General features: G+C 54.3%; 4 protein-coding genes across 10 annotated transcripts in view; 1 reads left to right on the forward strand and 3 right to left on the reverse strand.

The window, feature by feature from the left end:
- Nucleotides 1-9,288, forward strand: part of Med16 (mediator complex subunit 16) — a 12,908-nt gene extending 3,620 nt beyond the window's left edge. For 3 of the 5 annotated variants that reach the window (XM_028771702.1, XM_028771705.1, XM_028771706.1), the window contains 11 exons: nucleotides 946-1,377; nucleotides 1,830-1,935; nucleotides 4,024-4,179; nucleotides 4,884-5,092; nucleotides 5,190-5,396; nucleotides 5,874-6,084; nucleotides 6,601-6,734; nucleotides 7,190-7,397; nucleotides 7,634-7,850; nucleotides 8,607-8,690; nucleotides 8,884-9,288. In XM_028771702.1, coding sequence (XP_028627535.1) covers nucleotides 946-1,377; nucleotides 1,830-1,935; nucleotides 4,024-4,179; nucleotides 4,884-5,092; nucleotides 5,190-5,396; nucleotides 5,874-6,084; nucleotides 6,601-6,734; nucleotides 7,190-7,397; nucleotides 7,634-7,850; nucleotides 8,607-8,690; nucleotides 8,884-9,010 — 2,091 coding nt within the window. In that variant the 3' untranslated portion in view covers nucleotides 9,011-9,288. Of the gene's footprint in view, nucleotides 1-945; nucleotides 1,378-1,829; nucleotides 1,936-4,023; nucleotides 4,180-4,883; nucleotides 5,093-5,189; nucleotides 5,397-5,873; nucleotides 6,085-6,600; nucleotides 6,735-7,189; nucleotides 7,403-7,633; nucleotides 7,851-8,606; nucleotides 8,691-8,883 lie in introns of all 5 variants that reach the window. The other 2 variants (XM_028771707.1, XM_028771703.1) reach the window with 2 other exon arrangements.
- A 1,851-nt stretch (nucleotides 9,289-11,139) lies between these two features.
- Nucleotides 11,140-12,879, reverse strand: Cfd (complement factor D). Of its 3 annotated transcripts, none has more exons than XM_028771765.1 (5): nucleotides 12,751-12,879; nucleotides 12,156-12,309; nucleotides 11,921-12,068; nucleotides 11,521-11,778; nucleotides 11,140-11,347 (listed from the first exon to the last, which is right to left on the reverse strand). In XM_028771765.1, the coding sequence occupies exons 1-5, from the start codon at nucleotides 12,803-12,805 to the stop codon at nucleotides 11,186-11,188; spliced, it is 777 nt and encodes a 258-aa protein (XP_028627598.1). In that variant the 5' UTR covers nucleotides 12,806-12,879; the 3' UTR covers nucleotides 11,140-11,185. The 3 variants fall into 3 exon arrangements, with proteins under 3 accessions (XP_028627598.1, XP_028627597.1, XP_028627599.1); XM_028771764.1 differs by having other exon boundaries at nucleotides 12,156-12,312; XM_028771766.1 differs by lacking the exon at nucleotides 12,156-12,309.
- A 1,926-nt stretch (nucleotides 12,880-14,805) lies between these two features.
- Nucleotides 14,806-16,639, reverse strand: LOC114624733 (neutrophil elastase). The gene is made up of 5 exons (XM_028771812.1): nucleotides 16,567-16,639; nucleotides 16,114-16,270; nucleotides 15,861-16,002; nucleotides 15,214-15,447; nucleotides 14,806-15,096 (listed from the first exon to the last, which is right to left on the reverse strand). The coding sequence occupies exons 1-5, from the start codon at nucleotides 16,628-16,630 to the stop codon at nucleotides 14,914-14,916; spliced, it is 780 nt and encodes a 259-aa protein (XP_028627645.1). The 5' UTR covers nucleotides 16,631-16,639; the 3' UTR covers nucleotides 14,806-14,913.
- A 2,188-nt stretch (nucleotides 16,640-18,827) lies between these two features.
- LOC114624717 (myeloblastin) lies at nucleotides 18,828-22,236 on the reverse strand. Its single transcript, XM_028771783.1, has 5 exons — nucleotides 22,167-22,236; nucleotides 21,370-21,535; nucleotides 20,789-20,930; nucleotides 19,837-20,067; nucleotides 18,828-19,176 (listed from the first exon to the last, which is right to left on the reverse strand). The coding sequence occupies exons 1-5, from the start codon at nucleotides 22,231-22,233 to the stop codon at nucleotides 19,018-19,020; spliced, it is 765 nt and encodes a 254-aa protein (XP_028627616.1). The 5' UTR covers nucleotides 22,234-22,236; the 3' UTR covers nucleotides 18,828-19,017.
- Between the last annotated feature and the right edge of the window lie 1,360 nt (nucleotides 22,237-23,596).

Here is a 23,596-nt window from a genome sequence, read left to right on the forward strand (position 1 = left end):
ATGCAGGGAGAGCGCCTCACCCATGTGCACACACACATGCAGGGAGAAGTGCCTCACCCATGTGCACACACACATGCAGAGCAAATGCAACTCAAGCACAAGACAATCTCTTTTGTTGTCATTGTTCTGGTTTTTAAGACGGGGTTTCTCTGTGTAACTCAGGCTGTCCTAGAACTTGCTCTGTAGACTGGGCTGCCTTCGGAGTTACAGATCTGCCTGCCTCTGCTTCTGCTTCTTGAATGCTAGGATTAAAGGCATGTGCCGCCACCACCACTACCCAGCTATAAATCTTAAAAAAAAAATCAATGTGAAAAAAGTTTTATTAGCTGGGCAGTGGTGGCCCACCCCAGCCCTCGGGAGGCAGAGGCAGGTGGATCTCTTTGAGTTTGAGACCAGCTCAGTCTACAGAGCGAGTTCTAGGACAGCCAAGGCTACATAGAGAAAACAATAACAAAAAAATGTTGTTTTGTTTTTTTAACAAAAAAGTTTTATTGAGCTGGTTATGATAGGGCATGACTGTCACCCCAGAATTTGGAAGGCTGAGGCAAGAGGGTCATAACTGCATCTAGCCTGGGCTACATACTCTGTCTCAAGCAAACAAAGTATATTTTGTATGTAAATTACACCAATTTGCCACTACAGACTATAAAGACAAGTAGCTGGTACTGAGGCAACATTCCACAGAGAATGCACACGGCTCGTAAGTGGAGTTTTGGATGCACCACAGCCTAGTGCCATTTGCCTCTGCTGCAGAGGCAAAGGTGGAGCCATGAGGTCCCAACAGCGAAACTAAAAGTACTATTTGATCCCCTGAGGAAAATGCCAGTGCTTGTGTACTGTGAAAGAGACCACCAGCCCCTGCAGTGCTCTTGCCACATTGTTGCTCTGGGCCTGTGGCGTCAGATCATCCAAAGCAGCCCTTCCTCCTGTTTCCCCTTCTCACAGTCTGGTGCCTCCAGCTTCGGAGAGAAGTTCTCCCGTGTGAAATTCTCCCCGTCACTCACACTGTTTGGTGGCAAGCCAATGGAGGGTTGGATTGCAGTGACAGTCAGTGGCCTGGTGACTGTGTCCCTCCTGAAGCCCAGCGGGCAGGTACTGACGTCCACAGAGAGCCTGTGCCGGCTGCGTGGCCGAGTGGCGCTGGCCGACATTGCCTTCACAGGTGGTGGGAACATCGTGGTGGCTGCTGCAGATGGCAGCAGTGCATCACCTGTGAAGTTCTATAAGGTGTGCGTGAGCGTGGTGAGCGAGAAGTGCCGCATCGACACGGAGATACTGCCCTCACTGTTCATGCGCTGTACCACCGATCCCAACCGCAAAGACAGGTTCCCCGCCATCACACACCTCAAGTTCCTAGCTCGAGACATGTCTGAGCAGGTGAGCTCAGCTAGCCACGTCCTGTCATGGAGTCAGAATCTGACAGACCTGGTGGAGGCAGGGAAGGTCCCTGCTGCGGGCCCAGGGAGCATCGGCATCCTTAGAGCCAGCCGTGTTTCCCATTTTCCTGTTGCTCACCTTCCATGGCAAAACCAGGTCTAGAGGATGCCGGAAAGCCCCCTGTCCTGAGTCCTGGCTACCACAGAAGGTGGCCTGTCTGGGGACATGTCCTGTCTTGACCTGTCTTTGGGGGCTCTCATTCCACTGGTCACGGGTCACCTGCTTCCCATTGCACTTGTGAAACCTCGAAGCCACGAACCTCTTCAGCCCAAATATGTCAGCCCTGGCATATGTGGGCTGACAGTCCTGTGTAGAGCCTTCACTGGAGGATGCAAATGAGGCATGGGAGGTGGGTGCTCCAGGAGACACCCCTCACCAAGCCCCACCCTCAGGTGCTCCTGTGTGCGTCCAGCCAGACCAGCAGCCTGGTGGAGTGCTGGTCTCTTCGGAAAGAGGGCCTTCCTGTGAATAATATCTTCCAGCAGATCTCGCCTGTGGGTGAGTAGTTCAGGCTTCCCTCCTGAGGGAAGCCCAAGCCTTCCTCGTCCTCCGTGAGCATCCAGGCTCATGGCTTTTGGCTTTCAAGCAGGGTCTTATTCTGTGTCCTTGGCTGGCCTTGAATGCATGAAACTCCACCTGCCTCAGTGCTGAGAATTCTGGAATTTTTGGGTTCTTTAAAAAAACAAACACAGAACTATGTAACCCTAGGTGTGGTATGTGCGGCTGCTTCGGACTGTCAGCAGCTGACTGTGATTTGCCTCGTGCTCTAGCAGAGGCACAGTTTTGCCAGCTGCAGATAATTTCTGAGATTCTGTGACATTTGGGATTCTAGGAACTTTTCAAAGGGTATATACCGGCTGGGGCTCTGAGAGGTGGGGCTGGTTGTGGTTTGTTAGTTGTGCTCAAAGAAGAAACAAAACAGGAAAGAAATTAGATTCAAGGGTCGATCTCTCTCCCCTCTATCCTTCTTTCTCTCCTATCTAGTGATAGGAGTGAAATGGCGGGGTGGGGGGAAGGGGTGGGAAAAAGAAGACCCCACAAAGTAGCAAAGTTCCGCTGCATGCCTCTGGCTCCTAAGCCCTGGTATTAAAGGTGTGGCCTTGTTAACTTACTCAGATTGATTTGATTGTTCCTTCCACAGTCCCAGGAGGCTGTTGGCTTCTTGCTTAGAGTGGGAGCTAAGGTTCCAAAGCCCTGGTGAGGACAGCCTGGGACACCCTACACACAGGATGAAGAAATGCCCTTTGCAAAGGTCCTGGGCATGGGCCAGCAACCAAGGGCTGAGCTGTGAAGGGCACTCACAATTAAGGAAGGCATTTTACTTGAAAAGGCATGGAATCATCTAGAAATCTCAGTCAGAGAGGAGGCTGGAGTTGAGTGGAGTTGAGTGTCTTTACCAAGGGCACGCAACACACCTCTCCACAGTGCACTTGCTTACAAAGGGGGACTACCCAGGGACCAGCTACTGAGGTTGTCTGCCTCAGCCCTGGCATGACCTTCCTCTACACAGAAAGGAAGTGAGGCTGACACGGGCATGCTGACCCTGTGGCTGTGCTGTGGAGGTGGCTAGAGGACCTAATTGGCCACCTAACGAAGTTGTGTCAAGAGACCTCTGCTGCAGTTACAGTAAAGTGCCCTTTGTGGCCAGCAAGTAATTAATTGTGACTAGCGTCCCGCTGTCTTCCCTGCAGATGGCTGTGAGTCACAGGCAGTCTGGGCTGGCTGGCTGGCATTAGTGGGCAGCCCCTCCCTACATGCACCTGCGCCTCCCATAGATGCCCCGTGGGTGGTGCTTGGCAGCCTTGGATACCCAAGCTGAGGTGTGGTGACCATGGTGACAGAAACTGGCTGTGGTCAAGGCAGGGATGTGGCCAAGGGGCCCTTTGGTGCCAGAGTCGTCAGCCGCTGATTTCAGGTGTTCCCTTTGTTCATTCATTCATTTGAATTTTGAAGTCTTGGGCCCTAGTCTACCGTCTCTGGCATCAGACTCTGAACCATCCTCCTGCCTCTGCCTCTGGTGAGCTGGGATGACAGGCATGCACCTACTTTCTGCATCCCTTATGAGGGAACAGCCTTAGTGCAAGGAAGCCCTGACTGCTCTAAATACTCTCCTGTCTCCCCTTGAGGGTTTCACTTGCTGGAGCTCCCTGGGTGGTCAGGGCCGGTTTCAAGGATGGAGACTGACATAGATAACCCATCCGAGCCAGAGACCCTCCTCCATCTCCTTGGTGCTGGGGCGACAAGCACTGGCCATCATTCCATGCTGGGGATGAAGCCAGGACCTCATGCTTGCTGGGCAGGAAGTTAATAGTTCAAGGCTAGCCTGGGCTATGTAGAGGGCTTAAGTCCAGCCAGCATAAGGTCTCTGAGATCCTATTTCAAATAGGAAAAGAAAAATGTCAGGACTGGTCCTACTGGTTTTCGGGTCTTCTTACATCCTCAAACCAAGCGGCTGAGGGAGGGCTGCTCGGCTGGCCAGTCTTCTTCCTGGATTGGGACAAGGGTGGCACTGCCGCCCTGAGGTAGCGCTCATATTTCTGTCTCACCCTCTCACACCCCTCTCTTTTCCTGTTCCCAACTGTTCAGTTGGTGACAAACAGCCCATGATCCTCAAGTGGCGGATCCTGTCGGCCACCAACGACCTGGACCGTGTGTCCGCGGTGGCCCTGCCGAAGCTGCCCATCTCACTCACCAACACTGACCTCAAGGTGGCCAGTGACACCCAGTTCTATCCAGGCCTTGGTATGTTAGGCCAGGGAGCAGTCAGCACAGCATCTAGACCTGTGTCTGATGGGCAGAGGGGTGGGGGTGGGTTCTGAGTGTTGCGGGTTCTAAGACACGTTGTGATAAAGGTCCTGAAAACTGCCAAATAGATGTGCTCCTTAATATATAAAGAGCTGTGGCCAGTTAATAAAAGGCTGCGTTCCTTAGTATGTAGAGTTGCAGCTGATTAACAAGTTACATTCCTTAAGATGTACACAGCTTTAGCCAATTAATAGAAAGCCATGCTTCCTGATATGTGAAGAGCTAACGGTAACTAACAGTGACTAAGGGACATGAGGTGAAAACCTTCTGCTGAGACAAATACATAATCACTAAAGTATACTAATATTATGTTATATTACATTACATTACATTACATTACATTACATTACATTACATTACATGTGGACATGGCTTCAGTTCCTTCAAGTCCCCGCTTGTAAGTCCATCAGGTGCCTTCTCCAGCCAGCTGCTCAGCTATGAGGTGGGGTTGCTTCTGTGCCTAGGTCCTTATTTTCCTGGCTCCTATATGATGGGGAGAATGCATTAAGGGTAGGGGTGGTGGCCAAGCCTGAGGAATATTCTGGAAGGGAGCTTGGGCCTCCTTGGTTCTTGGGGTCACTAAGGGAGACAGGGCGGGCAGCCGCTCCCTACTGCATCCTGACCACACACCCTCCCCCCAGGCTTAGCGCTGGCCTTCCAGGACGGCAGTGTGCACATGGTGCACCGGCTCTCCCTGCAGACCATGGCCGTGTTCTACAGCTCAGCCCCGCGCTCGCTGGATGAGCCTGCCATGAAGCGCTCACGCACAACATGCCCCGCCGTACATTTTAAGGCCATGCAGCTGTCCTGGACTTCGCTGGCCCTGGTGGGCATTGACAACCACGGGAAGGTGAGCGCCCTGATAGGAAGGGGCAGGGAGAGGAGGGCAACTGGAGGAGGGGAGGTGTGGGTGCGCAGTGTGTCTCCTCAGCATAGCCTCCCCCCAGCTCAGCATGCTGCGCATCTCTCCGTCCCTGGGACACCCGCTGGAGCCCAAGCTGGCCCTGCAGCACCTGCTGTTCCTGCTGGAGTATTGCATGGTGACCGGCTATGACTGGTGGGACATCCTGCTACACGTGCAGCCTGGCATGGTGCAGAGCCTGGTGGAGCGGCTGCATGAGGAGTACACACGCCAGAAGCCCGCCCTGCAACAGGTTGGGCCGACAGGTGGGCGGGTCGTGTGTGGACAGGGCTTCTACTTAAACTGTCCCCAGCGTGACCTGGCCCTTCTCTCTGTGGGGTTGTGGGTGTCGCCCTATTGCTGACCTCAGAGTGGGTGGGGAGATGGAGGAGTGCAGGCTTATGGACACTGCAGGCCAGAGGCTGGGGCAGGAGGATCATGGTTTGAGGGTCGGTCTGGACTGCAGAGTGAGACCTTGTCTCAGATCTAAGCGGTCTGGAGTACATCTCAAGAGTGGAGAGCACATTAAAGCATGTGGGGACTCATAACTGGCCCCGTCACCCTTGCTAATGAGTGTCCTGGGGATGTTGGACTTGTACCCAGTGGATCACAAAGAGGGGAGGGTCCCAACCAAGTGGCCCTTTCCCATAATCCCTTGCTCTCTGGGCCCTGGGTGTGAGCCTCTAGCTGGCTAGGCCTTCCACTCACTTCTGTGCTACCCCTTCCCAAGGTCCTCTCCACCCGGATCCTGGCCATGAAGGCCTCACTGTGCAAGCTGTCGCCCTGCACCGTGGCTCGCGTGTGTGACTACCACACCAAGCTGTTCCTCATGGCCATCACGTCCACCCTCAAGTCGCTGTTGCGCCCACACTTCCTCAACACCCCTGACAAGAGCCCTGGGGACCGCCTGGCCGAGATCTGCTCCAAGATCACGGATGTCGGTGGGTGTGCAGCCTTCCCCTATGTAAAAGGCAAGGTCGTAGTCACCATTTAATCCAAAACCAGCCCTTGAGGTGGGTACTGGGGAGGTGCCCAGCTCCGTGCCTGAGCTCAAGCCCTGTGCAGATGTCCATGCCCTTGGTTATGAGATGTGGCCTGGTGGTAGAGCACCTGTCCGCCATAAACCAGATGTGATATGGCACAAAACAAAGGTCAGAGGTCCAAAGTCTACAAGTTAGCAGCGAGCCTGGGGTACAAGATCCTGCCTCAAAAAAAAAAAAAAAAAGTCTTTGTGAGTGACCTAGCTGCATGCTCAGCAGTTAGGGCTGCCTGTGGTATGTCACTTGCTTTTTCACAGCTGAGTGATATTCCTTTCTGTAGAATATGGGAGTGGCCTCCGCCTGTCCTGAATGCATGTGTTCAGTGTAGGGGGGAACCTGCCCTGGGACCTGTGGGGGTTTTGGAGCCAGGTTGTCACCCCACCCATGTTCTCTTAGCACCCTTCATTGTCCCCACAGACATCGACAAAGTCATGATCAACCTGAAGACAGAAGAGTTCGTCCTAGACATGAACACTTTGCAGGCACTGCAGCAGTTGCTACAGTGGGTGGGAGACTTCGTGCTCTACCTGCTGGTCAGCCTGCCCAACCAGGTGGAGCCCCGCCCCTGCCTCAGCCACGCCCTCTGACTCGGGCCCCAGCCCTCGGAGCTTCCCCTCTAGTCTCCCTGTCACCACCTTTATTTCAGTGAGCAGCACTACACTCCTCTGCTCCTGTCTGCCTGCGGGGGCAGGGGTACCCCCAAAAGAGTGACTTCACCTTTCTGTCTGTCCCTGGGTCATTTGAGGCCTCTAGCCTTCAAAAACCTCCAGACTGCAGGGGTTCAGATTGCTGCACTTGGCCAGGGTAAGGCGCCACCAGGTGCCTAGGAGCACCGTGGATACTGCACTGGTCACTTTTTGTGCCACTCTCGGTCTGTAGGGCGCTGTGCCCAGTTCTGGCCTCCCTGACTCAGCCAGCTGTGGTCCTGACCTCACTCAGGGTTGAGGGTTTGCTGGAGACTGGCCCTTTTCATGCACAGGCACTCACATCCTACCCTCACTCCCAGTGTCCCCACCCACAGGGCTCCCCGCTGAGGCCTGGCCACAGCTTCCTCCGCGATGGGACCTCCCTGGGCATGCTGCGTGAGTTAATGGTTGTCATCCGAATCTGGGGCCTGCTGAAGCCCAGCTGCCTGCCCGTCTATACAGCCACCTCGGACACCCAGGACAGCATGTCCCTGCTCTTCCGGCTGCTCACCAAGCTGTGGATCTGCTGTGAGGCCTTATAATAGCCCCTGCTCACGTCCTCCCATCAGCCCACCTCCAGAATTTAAGCTTCTCGCCACTCCCCCCACCCTCGACATGAGTCCTTAATCATAGGACGCACGCCCCTATTCACAGCTGAGACGTCTGCAGGCAGAGCCCCAAGAAGGCTGTAGTGGGTGCCACGTGGGTCACAGAGTAGCTTCCTGGGAAGGGTTCTGTGTAGTGACCCTGACCCCTCTCCATAGGCCGTGATGAGGGCCCAGCCAGTGAACCAGATGAAGGTTTGGTCGATGAATGCTGCCTGCTGCCCAGCCAGTTGCTGGTCCCCAACCTGGACTGGCTTCCTGCCAGTGACGGCCTGGTCAGTCGCCTGCAGCCCAAGCAGCCCCTGCGCCTGCGCTTCGGCAGGGCGCCCACTCTGCCCACCAGCACCCCCACCCTGCAGCTGGATGGCCTCACCAGGTATGCGCTTCCCCCCCACACCCTGCACGGCCAGCAGCCCCCTGAAGGTCTCCACACCACAACTTCCCTTCAAGGTTCTCTCCTACAGAGGTTCCAGCACCTTCTAGAGCCTGGTGTCTCTAATGACCAAGTTCTGTGTCACCAGTTCTTTGCAGTGAGATGAGAACTTGCCATTCTAGCCTTTGCTGTATGCATAGAAATGGGGTTTGTTGGTCTTAACAGAGGGTGCCTCTGGCAGTCCTGGAACTCGATCTGCAGACCAGGTTCGTCTCGTCGAGCTCAGTGATCCACTGCCTCTGCCTCCCAAGTGCTGGCATTAGAGAAATGTGCCACCACACCTGAGATGTTTTGAGATGTTTGGGTTTTTGTTTCACGTAGCCCAGGCTGGCCTCATACTTTGTGTGTGGCAGGAATCTGACCCACCAACCTCCACCTCTGAGCTCACAGCTCTGTGTGTAGAATTCAGTTTCTTCACCAATTTGCTGAAGCTGTAGTGGAGCCTGTTGCAGGCCAGCGTTTGCTGATGTCTGCTGTGCCCCTCCCATAGTGAGGCCATCACCCCCTCTTGTGTGTATACTGTCCCATCAGCCATGTTTGGAAAGTTCTGGAAACACTGGCCCTATCTCACCAGGAAAAGGCCATCAGCTGTGTTATGGTTGAGCCCCAGGGTCACACGCTAGAAGCCACCCTCTGCTGTCTGCTGACACTGCACTGTGGACACAGGTCCCACACCTGTCACTCCCCTCTTACCCCCAGGGCTCCTGGCCAGCCCAAGATCGACCACCTCCGGAGGCTGCACCTGGGCGCCTACCCCACCGAGGAGTGCAAAGCCTGCACCAGGTGAGGGCTACAGCCAGGCTCGAGGTCCTGTGCTTCCCTCACACGGGCCACACAGACAGCCTGGGACCTGTGGGGTAGGCAGCTCAGGGAGGGTCATACCTGGCTTTGGCAGGCTAGGGTTGGGGGCACACCACCTCGCCCAGCAGTGCAGGTACTTGGGAGGGTAAGGTGTCAACAGTTCCTGGTTCCCCAGGTGTGGCTGTGTCACCATGCTGAAGTCACCCAACGAGACAACCGCTGTGAAACAGTGGGAACAGCGCTGGATCAAGAACTGCCTGTGTGGTGGGCTGTGGCGCAAAGTGCCTCTCAGCTGTTCCTGAGCCTCTGAACGGAGGCAGGGGACTGTCTGTGATGAAACATCGACATTGCTGTCCTCACGGGGGCACTGATACCCACCAGGAGCCTGGGTCTGCCCCTTCTAGGGGCATGTGGCATCTCCAGGGTCATGTCCAAGCCAGCTTGAAGGAGCCAGGCTGCGTGTTCATCCTTCAGAAGATCCACAGTCCATATGCCCATCCTGGTGGGGCTTGTCTGCCTCAGTTTTCTTTGGGGCCTATGGGAGGGGAAGACTGGCCCAATAAAGTTCTCTTGTACACCAGGCTTTTGCAGTCACCGTGGTCCCCACCACGCTGCCCACTAGGTGAGGCTCTGTGCCAAGGTACCCACACATAGGGAAACCAAGTGACTGCTGGCCCCACAGGTGCCACAGCAGACTCTGTCCCCTCCCCAGCTGCCTCCATCTGGTTTCTGTGGCCTTTGCTGTTGGTCCCCAGGGGTCCTGCCTTCCAGCATCCCCCATCTCCTCTGCTGCTGCAGCCACAGGTGGCCAGGCCTCTGCTCTTGATACTTGGTTTTGTTGTTTTCTCCCTGGAACCCTGTGGAGCTGAGTACAGGGCTTAGCCACGGGTGACCCAGCTCTTGGGGGGGGATGCTGTCTCCCTTGCGCCAGAGGATGCTCCCCTCCGCTTGGCTACTTTGTGGGTTCTTCTTTCTTCTATCCTTTTTTCAATCCCTAACACTAACAGGGATAAGGGGTGACATCATTGCGAGGTTATTTCCTGCTGATTAGGGACATTGAGTTTCTTGGGGCGAGTTTGATCTTCAGCAGGATAACTTCTGTGCACAGGACTACTCAAACAGCGACCAAGCTCCAATCTACTACCAACAAAAGCAACCACCCTAGCATATATATACCCTCTTGAAAAGTCCCCAGAACTGCAGATGTCACACAACTGCAGAAACTACCTGCAGCTGGGGAAACCACACCTCTGCCAGAGCACAAGGCAAATCATAGTCAGCTGCTGACAGTCCAGTGCAGCCCCACAGCCCAACAGCTGAGATTAGAACAAAAACATTATCTCTGTGATTTAAACAAAAACCAAAACCAGAATTATCGCTGTACTTTACTGTGAGTGAGCCACGGCCAGACAAGGTAACAGGACCAGGTTGGGTATCCCAGCTTTCAACCACCTTCTCCCCAGTACTGGAATAGGCAGGCATGTGCCTGGGAGACTGGTTTTGTGACTTCCCTTTGCCCTGCTCACTGCTGCCCCTAGTGCACCGCCTCTGCCAACAAAAGCTAGCAGCGTGGTATTGTAGCATCCTGACCACACACAAGCTCCCTTCCTCCTGCCAGTCCTGGAGGGCTGCTCCCGTCCCCTCTCTGCAGAGTGCTGCCCGTGCATAGATGTGAGTATCAAGCCATCTGGGGGAAATGCTAGACCCAGCTGAGTGGCATCACAGGCTCCTTTGTTTAGATGTGGAGCACTCTGGGATTGTGGGACAGGTGGTATTAAAACACTAACCTCCCGAGGGAACGGAGCTGGGGCTTGCTTATATCTGTGGCTACTCGTCTCCCTGAGCCTGGTGGCAGCACATAGTTGGTGCCCGATAAGTGCTTGTGCATAAAAATGACTCCAAGTTGAACCTGCCTAGCAGAAACAAAGTTCAGACCCAGGATCCAGTTGTGCCTTTCACAGCTGGGTCACAAGTGGCCCCACCTCTCAGATCCTCAGTCTCCAATACCTACAGGAAGCCAGAAGACTCCCTTCACCTCAGTGTCCTGTTCTCCTGGTAGAAAGGCACAGGGTTTGGGACCAGGTTCTACCCATTGTCGCCCACAGGGTTCCAGCCCTTGTGACACTGCAGACATTGCTAACTCCATCTTCAGTGAACCAGTATGAGCTCTGGGTTAGAATTCAGTCTTGTTCATGGCCACTCTGTGCCTCGGCTTCCCCTTTTAGTATTTATATGGTAAGGGTCATCATAAGAGCTGTCTGAGCCCAGACAACAGTCCTGGGTGCAACAGGACCTCAGTGGGGTAGGCGTGAGCCCCGCCTCACGATTCTAAAAGGAGCATGCGCGCCTCCATGTGGCCGAGCGTGGAACCTCCTGCCTTCAGACCTCTGAGTGTGTACGCAGCAGACACTATGAGTAAAGACGCACAGGGTTCAGATGCTTGCATTTATTGTGAGCCACGTGTCTCCGGTGTCCCCTCAGGCCGTCACATTACCCTTCAAGATGTTCTCGATCCATGTCATGTAGGTTGCCACGCGGATAAAGACACCTGGCTTTCTGCGGTTGCCACAGACTCGAGAGCCCCAGGTAACCACACCTTCGACCACGTCCCTGCACACTAGAGGGCTGCCGGAGTCACCCTGTGGGGCGGGGCCACGAGTGACATGCCCACCCAATAGCCAGCAAGAAAGTGACTCCCAGAAGTTTCTGAGATTCCTGAACCCCACCCTTCCCGCAAGCCACGCCCCCGCTAGCCTGCACAGCCCCTCAACTCCACCCACCCACACCACGTGACCCAGGTTGTGTTCCTCACCCTGCAAGTGTCCCTGCGGTTGCTCTCTGCACACATCATGTTCTTGGTGACTGCCCCGTCATGGTGCGTGCGCAGATTGCAGGTGTTCCGGTCCATGATTGACATTGTCAGGTGCTGCAGGACATCAGGCCTGCGTCCCGCATGGGTGACCACACCCCAACCAGCCACGTCGCAGAGCGTACCGGGTATCACTTCTCGGTCCTCGCTTTGCAAGGGCAGAGGTCTCACGTGGGGACCCAAGGAGACATTCTGGGACAGCTATGGGAAGGAGGGGCAGAATGTCAGTAGTGGACATAGTCAAGAAATGGGATCTGAAGCTGGACTGGGGTGGTAGACAGAGATTCTGGTGCAGAGGGAAGGGTCGAGGCTGGACTCGGTAAGAAGGACCCAGCATGCTCACCTTAAGGAGAAGGAGGTCGTCCTCTAGGCTGTCAGGCCTGCTGCCCGGATGAGGAACTACGCTTTGTACATCGTACAGCTGCTTGTAGGGCTCAGGGATGGACAGAGAGTGGGCGCCCAGGAGCACCTGCACAATGTCATCTATGGTCCTGGGACAGGACAAGGGCACACCTCAGACCATGTCACAGCCTCCCGAGGCCCCTCCCCACCTCTCCCACCCCACCCCTGCCACTCACACTCCATCCATGCAGTGGGCCGCACTCAGCACCCACTGCTCATCCACCAGGGTGCCCCCACACACGTGTGTGCCATTCACTTGCACCGATGCCATGTAGGGCCGGGCATGGGCTTCGGCCTCCTGGCCACCCAGAATCCGGCCTCGGGGCTGCGCTGCTGAGGAGGGTGGGTGGACTGTAAGGATTGGGGTGGGCTGCACCTCAAGAGAGCCTACTCTACCCACCGACACCTCCACCCCGCTTACCCCAGACTCAGAAGCCATATCAGTAAAGTGCGTTCCGAGGGCCTGCAAATTCAGCCTGATGGGAGACCCATGGCCCTGAAGGCCACAGTGAGCCTGTGGCAGGCTGAAGACAGCTTGCCTCGGTCACTGTTCCTCATCACAGGCCCTTTAACCTGAAGGTGAATTCTAGTTCTTTAATTTTGTAAAAACTACAGATTTCAAATGCAGGTTTTTGCTGTTGATAAAAGCTCTGAAACCAGAAGTCTCAGATTACAGATTCACAATTTGGAGCGGGTTTCACTGCAGTGGACCCTGCTGTGCCTGCCCACGGGCTGCTGTGTCAAACTGTTGTCCCTCCCTGGTCCACTCACCACATACGGCCACCCCCAGGACCACCAGAGCCACAAGGTACACGGAGCTGTGCATTTTGACGCCACTAACCCAGGCAGGCTTTCAGAGCTGTTTTATGGACAGGCACCTGCCTCCTGCCTCCTCCCCCTACCTCCTGCCTCCTGCCCCCTGCCTCCTGCCCCCTGCCTGGTGGGCAGAGTCCCAACTAGGGAAGAGGAATCTGAGCTTTCAGTGTGTCAGCCCTTCTGGGATGGATTATGTAAACCTGCCAGGTGCAGGGGGGTAGGGGGGGGCCAGTCCCTCCTTTCCCTCCTGCATGGGACCCTTACCAGTATCTATTCTGAAGATAGGCAGGCACAAGGCATAGGTGGAGAGCAGAGGCTGGACCACCTATTATCCTGGCCCAGTAAGTATCCTTCCAGCACCCTGTCTGCCATGGTGTCTGTTGCAACTGGAGCAACACACTCCATCGTCTCCCTCACCCCACCCCCTTCCTCCTTCAAGTAGGAGAGAAGGTTGCTTGCCGATGGGGGAAGGACACTTGAATTCTTTGTCCTCATTCCTGTGGCTGTGGGATCTCACACCTCAGCAAGCAGAGTGTTTCCATAAGGTTTTATTTCCTGTGAATTCTGCCTTCAGGTTTGTCTTGATCCAGGCCTGTCCTCACCAGGCACTCCCCTGTTGTGGTTATGGAGACCCTGACTGTACAATCAGACCCTCATGTCAATCAAAGCCTTGATTGGCTGAGCCTAGGTCACAAGCTCCTCACCCGAGCTAATCCTGAAGGTGGGTTGCAGAGGGGAGAGGTTGAGGCAAGGAGGGTGGGGCTTGGGTGCCCAGCTCCACCACCCCCTGTCAGAGCAGTGTGCTCTCCCTTCAGAGGTGACATGCTGTTGTGATGTGTTGTCCACAGGACATCTTGAGCCCCAGGACTCTCATGACAATCAGAAGCCACCTGGGAGTCACACACCTTCAACCCCAGCACTCAGAAAGTGGAGGTAGAAGAATCTCTGTGAGTTTGAGGTCAGCCTGGGTTACACAGTGAGTTCCGGGAAAACCATGGCTGTTGACTCAAATAAAACAGAGTCAGAAACCCTTTGGGGCAGAACCAGATTGTGAAAAAAGGATCCTAAGAAATTGTGACAAAATTTGGCAACAACCCCGGGTCATGCAGCATAGGACACTTCAGTAAACAACTCCCAACTTCCACAGACTTGGACCCCTGTCCTGGGAGGGGGTGAGGGTAAAAGAAGTCATTTAAGGAGCACCCGGGACATAGCTATGGTGTCTGCCACTCCAGTCTAATGGGAAACTGGATATCATCATCACCATGTTTGTTCAAGACAGGGTTTCTCTGTATAGCCCTGGCTGTCCTGGAACTCACTCTGTAGACCAGGCTGGCCTTGATCTCAGAGATCTTCCTGCCTCTGCCTCCCAAATGCTGGGATTAAAGGTGTGTGCCACCACTGCTTGCCTATTTTTATTATTTATCTGTATGCTTTATTTATTTTATTTATGTACTGTGTGGGTAGGTGTGCAGAGGACTTGCTGAAGTCTATTTTCTCCTTCACCTTCATGGCAAGCATGTCCACCTTGTAAGCCACTTCACCAGTCCCAACTTATTTATTAGGTTATTTTTATTTTTCTTAATTGTGTGTATGAGGTGTGTGTACATGCCTGGTGCCCACAGAGTCCAGAAGAGGGCGTCCATTCCCCCAGAACTGGACCTATAGGCAGTAGTGAGCCACCGTATGGGAGCCCAGGTCCCCTATGAGAGTAACAGATGTTCCTAACTGCTAAGCCATCTCTCCTCCCCTATATTTTTTTCTCATTCTGTAGGCCAAGCTGTTCTGAAACTCTTGGCAATTCTCCTGTCTCAAGATCCTAAGTGCTGAGACCTAGCTAACATGGGATTTAGGGAAGAAAAACCAAAAGGGCCTCTCTGGTTGACATTCTTTTATACAAAGTGGGAGACGTGCCTCCTGCTGTGCCTTTGCAGTGTCTCCAGGAGGTGAACCTCACACGAGGCAGTGGCTATGTTCTACATTCTGAGGCAGCAGACATCAGGCCCAGTGTACAAAACAAAGGTTGCTTTTATTGTGGTTAAATGGAGAGGGTGTCTGAGGTCTGTGGCGGGGGAGTGAGGGAGAACAGGGGAGGACAGACAGGTCCTAGTTGGTCTCTCAGTCTCTGGGATGGGTAAGGGGGCGGTCATCATGGCTTCTGATAATAGAATTGATCCAATCTGCAAACTCAGCTACCGGAGCAAAGGCATCTGGGTACAGTCCAGATCCACAGCCTCCTCGGATAAAGGAGTCAATGCCTTGGACAAGGTTGTTACAGACCAAAGGTCCGCCAGAATCCCCCTACGGAGACATCCATGTCAGAGACTGGACTTCTAGTCACCCTCTACCCACATTCCAGCACTGGGAAGTCCTCCCTAGGGTCCGACCACTATCCCTGCTGCTGCAAAAGGTACTTACAAAACAGATGCCTGCCTGTCGGCGTGGCACCAGTGTGCATACGTTCACACGACGGCGGCACAGGTTAGTCACCACTGTCACATTGAGCTCTTGGAGCACGCTGGGTGATGGTCTGTTTGTGCCCAATCTGCCCCAGCCCATGGCCAGACATGGAGTTCTGTCACCCACACCCTGGCCCTGGGCAGGCAGCTGGGCCACCTGCACGTTGGTGTTAATGGTAGCTGAGCCATTGAGCTACAATGGGGGACACAAGGGAGGGGGGACATAGAACACCAAGAGGTCACAGGGCACACCTGATAAAGAACCCTCCCCACTGTCCTTAGTACCCACCCATCAAGTGGTGGAAAAGTTTAGAAACTAGAGGAAGAAGTGAGTATTCCCCCCCCCCCCGAGCTCCCCAAGCTACAGGGTCATTGTATGGAAAGGCACAAATCACAGTTTGTTGGTTGAATACTGCTCAGAGCTTTCCGTATATTACCTCATTTAAGCTTTCAACATCTGGCCCATGGAATGGTTATTCTCCACTGTGCTGACTGCAGTTGCCCCAGTGTAGACCTGTCCCCCAGCCTATTCTGCAGTGCACTTTCCCCAAGCTGAACCCCAGGACTTTTAACATGAGGCTCAGGTTCCTGGACTGGCAGGCCCACCTGGATAATCACAATGTCATTCAGTAGACGTAATGGGTCAAAGCCGTTCTCGAAGATCCTCTGCACAGAGAAAATCTGTCGAGTGGGCTCCTGTAGCCGCAGGTTGTGGGCTCCCAGCACTACCTGCACTGACCGGAAATTTCTATGGGCAGTGGAGAGGGAAGGAGAATGGATGGGAATGCCCACCTGACCTCTTGACCCCGATCTGAGCCACATGGACACGAGGGCTGAGAGGGGAAGGAAGGGGACTCACAGGCCGTTCACACAGTGGGCTGCTGACATGACGAAGTTCCTGGCAATAAGTGTGGCACCACAGAAGTGACCTCCACGCCGCTGCAGGGACACCATGAAGGGCCAAGCGTGGGGCTGGGCTGGCCGGCCACCAACAATCTCTGAAGCTAGTGCCGACCCTGGGACACAAAAAGAGGAGTGAGCCCCAAGCTGCTTGGACCCTCAGTGAGAACTCACAAGGTTGGCTAGGGAAACTGAGGCACAGAGAGGATAAGGGACCTAGCCCAGGTTGCCCCTGAACTTGAGACCCAGTGCCTTCCCAGTACCACCCCCAGGCTTAGAACCCCAGTTTCCTGATAGTAGCTTTGCCACTATAAACCTTTGTGGTTTTTCCTGGGGTCCTGGTAGAGGTGTGGGTAGATGATGGAGATAGGCCAGAGGTCAGGAGGGTGGACGTGTGTCTGTCTGTACTCACCTCCCAGGAGCAAGGCCAGCAGCATGAGAGCCAGAGTCTGGCTGGTTAGTCGGCCAAGGGCCATGGTGGGCTGTGTTCCTGTGGCTCCCTGAACCCCTACCTAACAGCTATACTTATAGCTGGAGCCAGAGGCCGTTGTATTGCCTCATGCCAGCCACAGACCCACTTCCTCCTTGGGACAGGACAGTGTGGGTGTCATGGAGAGGGATGTGCCCCTCAGGTTCCCCACTTCAGTATCATCTATGCTACTGAATGCCAGTGAAAACTCAACAAGACACCCATGATTTCTTCTCTTTTCTTTTTTTTAAAAATGGAATCTCAGGGCCAAATAGTGGTGGCTCACACCTTTAATCTCAGCACCAGTGAGGCAGAGGCATGTTGAGCTCTGTGAGTTCAAGGCCAGCCTGGGCACTCATGAGAAGGAAGTGCTGTCCTTGGCAGTTGACAGGGTGTGGGTCCCCATCTGGAACCACACAGGGGGTGTCCTCTTCTCCCACAATAGAGACAAGACCTGGAGCCCAGCCCCCACTCTGTGGCAAGCCCCCCTCCTGTCTCTCTCCCAGGAGCTGCAGCCAAGGCTGTTGCAAAACCAACGTCCCATCTCCAGGATGGGGCACAGGGCAGGGCGGAATCCAACGGACTGAGCAGGTGTGCAGGATGCCAGGGCCTAACGCCCGCCAGGCTGGAATCCACTGTCCTCAGGGCCAGTGAGGAGTGCTGCCTTCCTTGTCCAGACAACCTGGGCTCTCAGCCGGTGCTCAGTGTCTGCCCTGTTTCCCTGGCTCTCTTAGACACACGCTAACTGATTTCCCTTGCTCCCACACAGTGAGCACCTACTGTATACACCACCCATGTCACATGGAAAGATGTACAAGGTCAACAAAGCTCCATGTCAGATTAGACTTCCCCACAGCTGTGCTTACTGAGCCCGCCTGTGCACTGTGCTCGCCCATCCTGCTGGCATAGGGTTAGTCTGCCTCTAGGTTTACATTCCCAGGCCCCGCTGTGGAACTTCAGGCCCTGAGAAAATAATATAACTGAGGTTCTTCCTTGACCTCTGTTAAGTGTAACCAGATCCTCAGCGGCTCTACAGAAAGCAGTCCCGCTGGGCAGTGGTGTCCCATGCCTTTAATCCCAGCACTTGGGAGGCAGAGGCAGGCGGATTTCTGAGTTCGAGATTTCAAGGCTAGCCTGGTCTACAGAGTGAGTTCCAGGACAGCCAGGGCTACACAGAGAAACCCTGTCTCAAAAAACCAAAAAAAAAAAAAAGTCCCAACACAGTGGTGAGACTTAGGAACCCCTCGCAGGGGCTGGGGGGATTGGAAAGATGCTGGGGCTCGAGTTCGGTGGCAGTGTGCTTGCCGTGCAGCACCAGGCCTTGGCCTCAGCCTCAGCCTCAGCACCACAGAAACCAGGAGTGGTAGCACACATGTCATCCCATCACTCGGGAGGTGGAGACAGGAAAATCTGGAGTTCAATGTCTTCTTCAGTTACACAGGGAGTTAGAGGCTACCCTGGGCTACATGAGACTGTCTCCCAAAACCAAAAGAAGGTTAGAGAAGGAATATGCCTGTGGACTCCAGAGCTGTTGGAATGGGCACAGCACCACCTGGTGACTGCACCAGAATAAGCCAGAGTGTCTTCCACTTATGAAAGTCCTGCCTTGAGTCCGCCCGTCTCTCACTCCTCCAGGGCTGGCCTGTGACCTCCTTCCCTTCTCCCTGGATAGCTCCAACTCATTTCTTTACCTCTGGGGAAAGCGGGAGGTTTCCTGTCTACCTCTCCAGGAGTAGAGCTTCTCGTTTTCCTGGCCTCGCTGTGGACACACCCCTCTATCCACCACCCCACCCCCGTGTCCATTCACCCAGCTCCTAGCTTTCCCACTGCTGTCCACCCTGCCTCCCCCACCAGGAAGTCCTCCTGTTTGCTTTAGCTGGATCACAATGTTCAAGCCCCAACATGCCCAGTGCCCCCCGACGATGTGGAAACAGCCAGGCCCTCAAGAAGCCTGAAGCTGGGGGACATTTCACAGTACCCCACCAGCTACAGTTCCTCATCCAGCTCTGGGTTGTGTCCAGGTTCTATTTGTGGAAACTGAGGCACAGAGATGAAAATCTCAGGATTTTACAGGATGGACTGTGGTTGAGGTGTGAGCCTGGGTTCCCCTCCGCCCTTTTCTTTCCTACATATCCCGGGAGCTCCGGCACGGGGACTTTGGCCACACCCCAGGTCTATGAGGAGTAAGACAGACAGGAAACAACTTTTAAATATGTCTCAGTTTTTATTGGGGTCGCATAGAATAGGGAACAGAGCTGACTCCACTCCAGTGGGTGGGTGGGTGGGTGGGTGGAGGAAAAGCCTGGAAAGGTCCCGTCCACCCCACTCCATTTTTTCCCACTAGAGCCTGCTGGTCGCCCCAGCTTTAGGCTGCCTGGAGTGCAGAAGGGCATCTCAGGGCTCTGCACCCCGCAGCACACTGTGAATCCAATCCACATACATGGACACCCGGGTGAAGAAATCGGGGAACTGGAGGGAGGCACATTCTCGAATCACGAAGGAGTCGACTCCATGAAGAATGCCATCGCAGACCAAGGGGCCACCCGAGTCTCCCTGAGGTAGAAGAGGGATCAGTCGTCAAGCTGACAGAAGTCAGCCAGGATGAGGTTATATGAATCCCATGGGTTAATAAGGAGGCGTTTTTTAGCTTCCTGTTGGATACAATCTGAGTGGATCCAAAAGGGAGACACACAAAGGTGCCAAGTACAAAAGAGCGCCTGTTGTGTTGCAGGGGCGCAGAGCTGGTCCGCAGACGCCTGATCCCCACAACTAGTGCTTGGAGATGGACAGAGGCCACGAGGAAGAATGGAACAGACAGGTAGTACGGCCACATTCAGACGCCCAGCTTTCTCAGATGCCACTTATCCTCGGAAACCCCGTCTCCGCAAAACCCTGCCATCCAAGAACTCTGCTTCCCAATTCATGGAGCCCGCCCTCCAGGCACCCACCTGGGAGCAAAGCCTTCCCACTAGCCCAGGTATCCCCATCCTCCCACCCCAGACATCCAGATTCCTAGGGACCCACAGTTCCTGGGGTCTGCCTTCCGTTGACCCCCACCTTTCCGAAGCCCCGCCCTCCCACACAGGGCACCATCCTGAACCGAACTTATCGCCACACCGCAGGCCCCGCCCCAAAGAATCGCCTCGCCCATGGCCCCGCCCCTCATGGGATCCATCACAAGTCACGCCTCCTGCGACCAAGGTGAAAACTCACGAAGCATATGCCTGCTGCCCTCCGTGGCACCAGTGTGCACACGTTGTGTTCCCGGCACAGGAAGGTGACCACCGTGACGTTCAGTTCCTGCAGCACACGGGGCGTGGGAGCTCGAGTGCCCAGGCGTCCCCAGCCCATGGCCAGGCACTGGGTACCCTGGGACAGAGACTGGTCCTGCTGGGGCAGAGAGGCCACTGCCACCTGCTCGTCCAGAGAAGCTGGTCGGTTTAGCTGTAGGAAAAAGGTCATGAGGACTCGTCTCCTCCACCCGCCACCCTTGGCCTGTCTCGAAACCCCATCTCCCGAGCACTTGGAGAGCAAGAGCTGAGTACTCTGGTCTGTGCAGAACAGTCCTAGCCCTTGGGGGAAACTCTGTAGAGAGCTGTTGACTTTTTCGGCATGGTGCGAAGTGCAGGTAGCAGGAGGTGACAGTGAAAGTGGTGTAGTGCCTTTAATTCTGACCCAGACCCTAACTCAGGCTCAGTTTCCCCTTTAACTATAACATTGACCACAGCCCTAAGCCTAACTGAGCCCTTCCCATGGTCTAGTCATAAGTCCTGATGGTGACCAGAACTTAGCCTTGTCCTTAGTCCTCAGCCTGGGTCAAGCCCAAACAGCAACCTTAAAGTTAGCATCCATCATGTGGCCATACACCTGCCCTACCCCAGGCCTTAGGTCGAACCCTAATCCTACCCTCACTCCTTTCCTTACCCTAGATCTGATCTTGGCTCTAGTAACCTTAGCCCCAAACCTCAAGCTAGCGGCAGGCCTAACCTCAGGCCCAGGTCTAGCATGACAATTAACCGAGAGCAACAGACAAGAAACAGCCAGGTCAGAAGCTGAGGGACAGACCTGGGTCCCACACTGTGACGGCTCCATGGTCCCAGCACAGCGCACAGTAGGTGTACCCTAAGTGTCTCCTGCAGGAATGGCTCCCCAGAACCCGGCCTACCTGAAGGAGGAGCACATCGTTGAGGGTCTCCTCGGGGTTGTAATTATTCTGGAAGACCTGAGTGATGGTGAACTTCTGCTGCCCAGGCTCCGAGCTCAGTAGGTCGTGGGCCCCCAGCACCACTGTCACAAGCTGCCAGGGTCTACGGTTAAGGTTGTGGGATTTTGTTTGTTGTAGGGAAAGGGGTGGATCCTCTAACATGTTACCAAGTGCTCTACCCCTGACCACGACCCCAACCCCCTCTCTGAGTGGATTGTGGGCGGGGCTTTATCCTGACCACGCCTCCTAGTGCTCACTGGAGGATTCTGGAAGGGGGGGGCTCTACCCCGACCACGCCCCCAACCCTTCCCTGGGGAATTCTAGGAGGGGTCTTTACCCCCACCATTCCTCTAGCTCCTTACTGGGGGGATTCTAGGTGAGAGAAAGGCACTGTGGAGGTAATCTCCTACAGAAGACATGGGGAGACATGTATAGAGACGGATATAGAGGGTCAATTGGAAGGGGAAGAGACTGTAAGGGACCCAGCCAGGGCTATGCTGTCAGTTCAGCTCTGCCACGCCCTCGCTGTCTCCTGTACTCACATGTCCTGCAGGCAGTGGGCGGCTGTCAGCACGAATCTCGGGTGGATCAGCGTGCCACCACAGAAGTGGCTCCCAGGGGACCGGCTCAGCTGCAAGGATGCCACATAAGGCCGAGAATGGGGCTGAGCCTCGTGCCCGCCCACAATCTTGGAGGCCTGGACTGCACCTGGGGGAGGTAGGTGTCAGGCATGCAGCGTGGAGGTTCAGGCCATGAGAGCCACAGTCTGTTCTACCTATGGCTTTAAAGAGACCTACCTGTACCTGGGAAGCAGTTGGGGGCTGACGTGAATCTATGCTTATTGTTTTGAGAAAGTATCTCACACTGTGGTCTAGGCTGACCTTGACAATGAGATCTGGGTGCCCAACATTAAGCTTGGCTGGTTTCTTGATTCCCTGGAAATTCCTCCCTTCAGTCAGAGTCTGTGGGTGCTACACGTAAAGTAACACCTATCAAAGGCTGAAGCAGGTGCTAGGCTTCAGAGGGGAGAGCCCTGGCTTAGCATGCACAGAGCTCTGGTTCCACCTCCAGTATCACAGAAACACAGCATGCCGGTGGGGGCTTGCCACCCCACTACTGGGGAGGTGAGGCGTGAGGACCAGAAGTTCAAAGCTGATTGGTTATAAAGTGAGCTAAGGCCAGCCTGGGCTACATGAGATCCCATCTGAAAAAAAGAACCCTAAAACAGAAGGAAAACAGTCAATACCAGTGCTCCCCCTCTTCATCCTTCCTCTCCCAAGCATTTAGCCCTGACCTTCCCAGCTATTCTAGAAAGGTGCTGGCTGATGGACTCACTCACCACCAAAGACCAGGGCAAGCAGCAGGAAGGGAAGGATTCCATTGAGGGGTGAGTGGCTTCCAGCCATGGCCAGGCTCCTGGCATCCTGCTTGCTGGGCCTCTCTTATAGCCCAACTCTGTGGGGAGCGGTTGAACGGTGGCTGAAGGCTGGGCTGTGGGTCTCACTTCCTCCTTTCAGCTTAGGGGCCCAGGGATGTTTGCAGTGGGGCAGAATGCAGGGGTGTCTCAGGAAGCACAGGAAGCCTGCTGCCACCCAGCGTGTGCTGAGGGTCCTGTGAACCCACATTGATGACTTCTGGCCTGGGTTTTACCTTGAGAGTTCATTAGTTCTCCTCTAATGAGGTAGCGTGTCTGTGTGTCTGTGTGTGTGTCTGTGTGTGTGTCGGTGTGTGTCTGTGTGTGTGTCTGTGTGTGTGTCTGTATGTGTGTCGGTATGTGTGTGTGTGTGTGTGTTCATTTTAAGCAGGGTTGTATGTAGTCCTGGTTATCCTTGAACTCACAAAATGTATCCAAGGATGACCTTGAAGTCTTGTTCCCTCTGCCTCGGCCTCCCAGATGCTCTGCTGACAAGTACGCACGTCCCACTGGGATCATTTCCTAGTCTTTTCTCCTCACTGTTTTTTTCCATATAAATATATCTTTATAAAAACATATACATATATACATATATATGTGTGTCTCTGTTTCTTTTTACTTTATATTTTTATTCTTATTTGTTTATTTATTTATTTTGCACAGGCGTGTGTGGATGCATAGGAGAGATCCCTGAGGCTGACACAAGGTATCTTCCAGTGACTCTCCAGGTTCAACCAACTCACTAGCTTCTGGGGGAGGGAGTCCCTGCCTTTGCCTGGGCCTCCTTACACAAATGCAAGCGGGCTGTCTCCACTGTGGCCTGTATGTGGGTTCTGGAGACTGGAACTGCAGCTGTCCCTCTGCCACAGCGCTTTACCCACTAAGCTATCCCTCCTTCCCTCCCCATTCCAAACTAACCCAGAACTAACATCAATTCTCCTGCCTCCACTTCCCGAGTACTAGAATCACAGAGTAAATATATTCATTTATTATAAAATAGTCTAGGGGCTGGCGAGATGGCTCAGAGCACTGACTGCTCTCCCAGAGGTCCCGAATTCAATTCCCAGCAACCACATGGTGCCTCACGACCATCTGTAATGGGAGCAGATGCCCTCTTCTGGTGTGTCTGAAGACAGCTACAGTACTCATACATAAAATAGATAAATAAATCTTAAAAAAAAATAGTCTAGCACAGCAGTGGTGATTTCTTTAATCCCAGCACTCAGGAGGCAAAGGCAGGAGGATCTTTGTGAGTTCCAGGCCACCCTGGTCTACAGAGCAAGTTCCAGGACAACCAGGGCTACACAGAGAAACCCTGTCTCAAAACTAACTAACTAAATAAATAAATATAGTCT

This window comes from Grammomys surdaster, unplaced genomic scaffold, assembly GCF_004785775.1.
Source record: "Grammomys surdaster isolate TR1022 unplaced genomic scaffold, NIH_TR_1.0 209, whole genome shotgun sequence".
In the NCBI taxonomy this organism is placed as follows: domain Eukaryota; kingdom Metazoa; phylum Chordata; class Mammalia; order Rodentia; family Muridae; genus Grammomys; species Grammomys surdaster.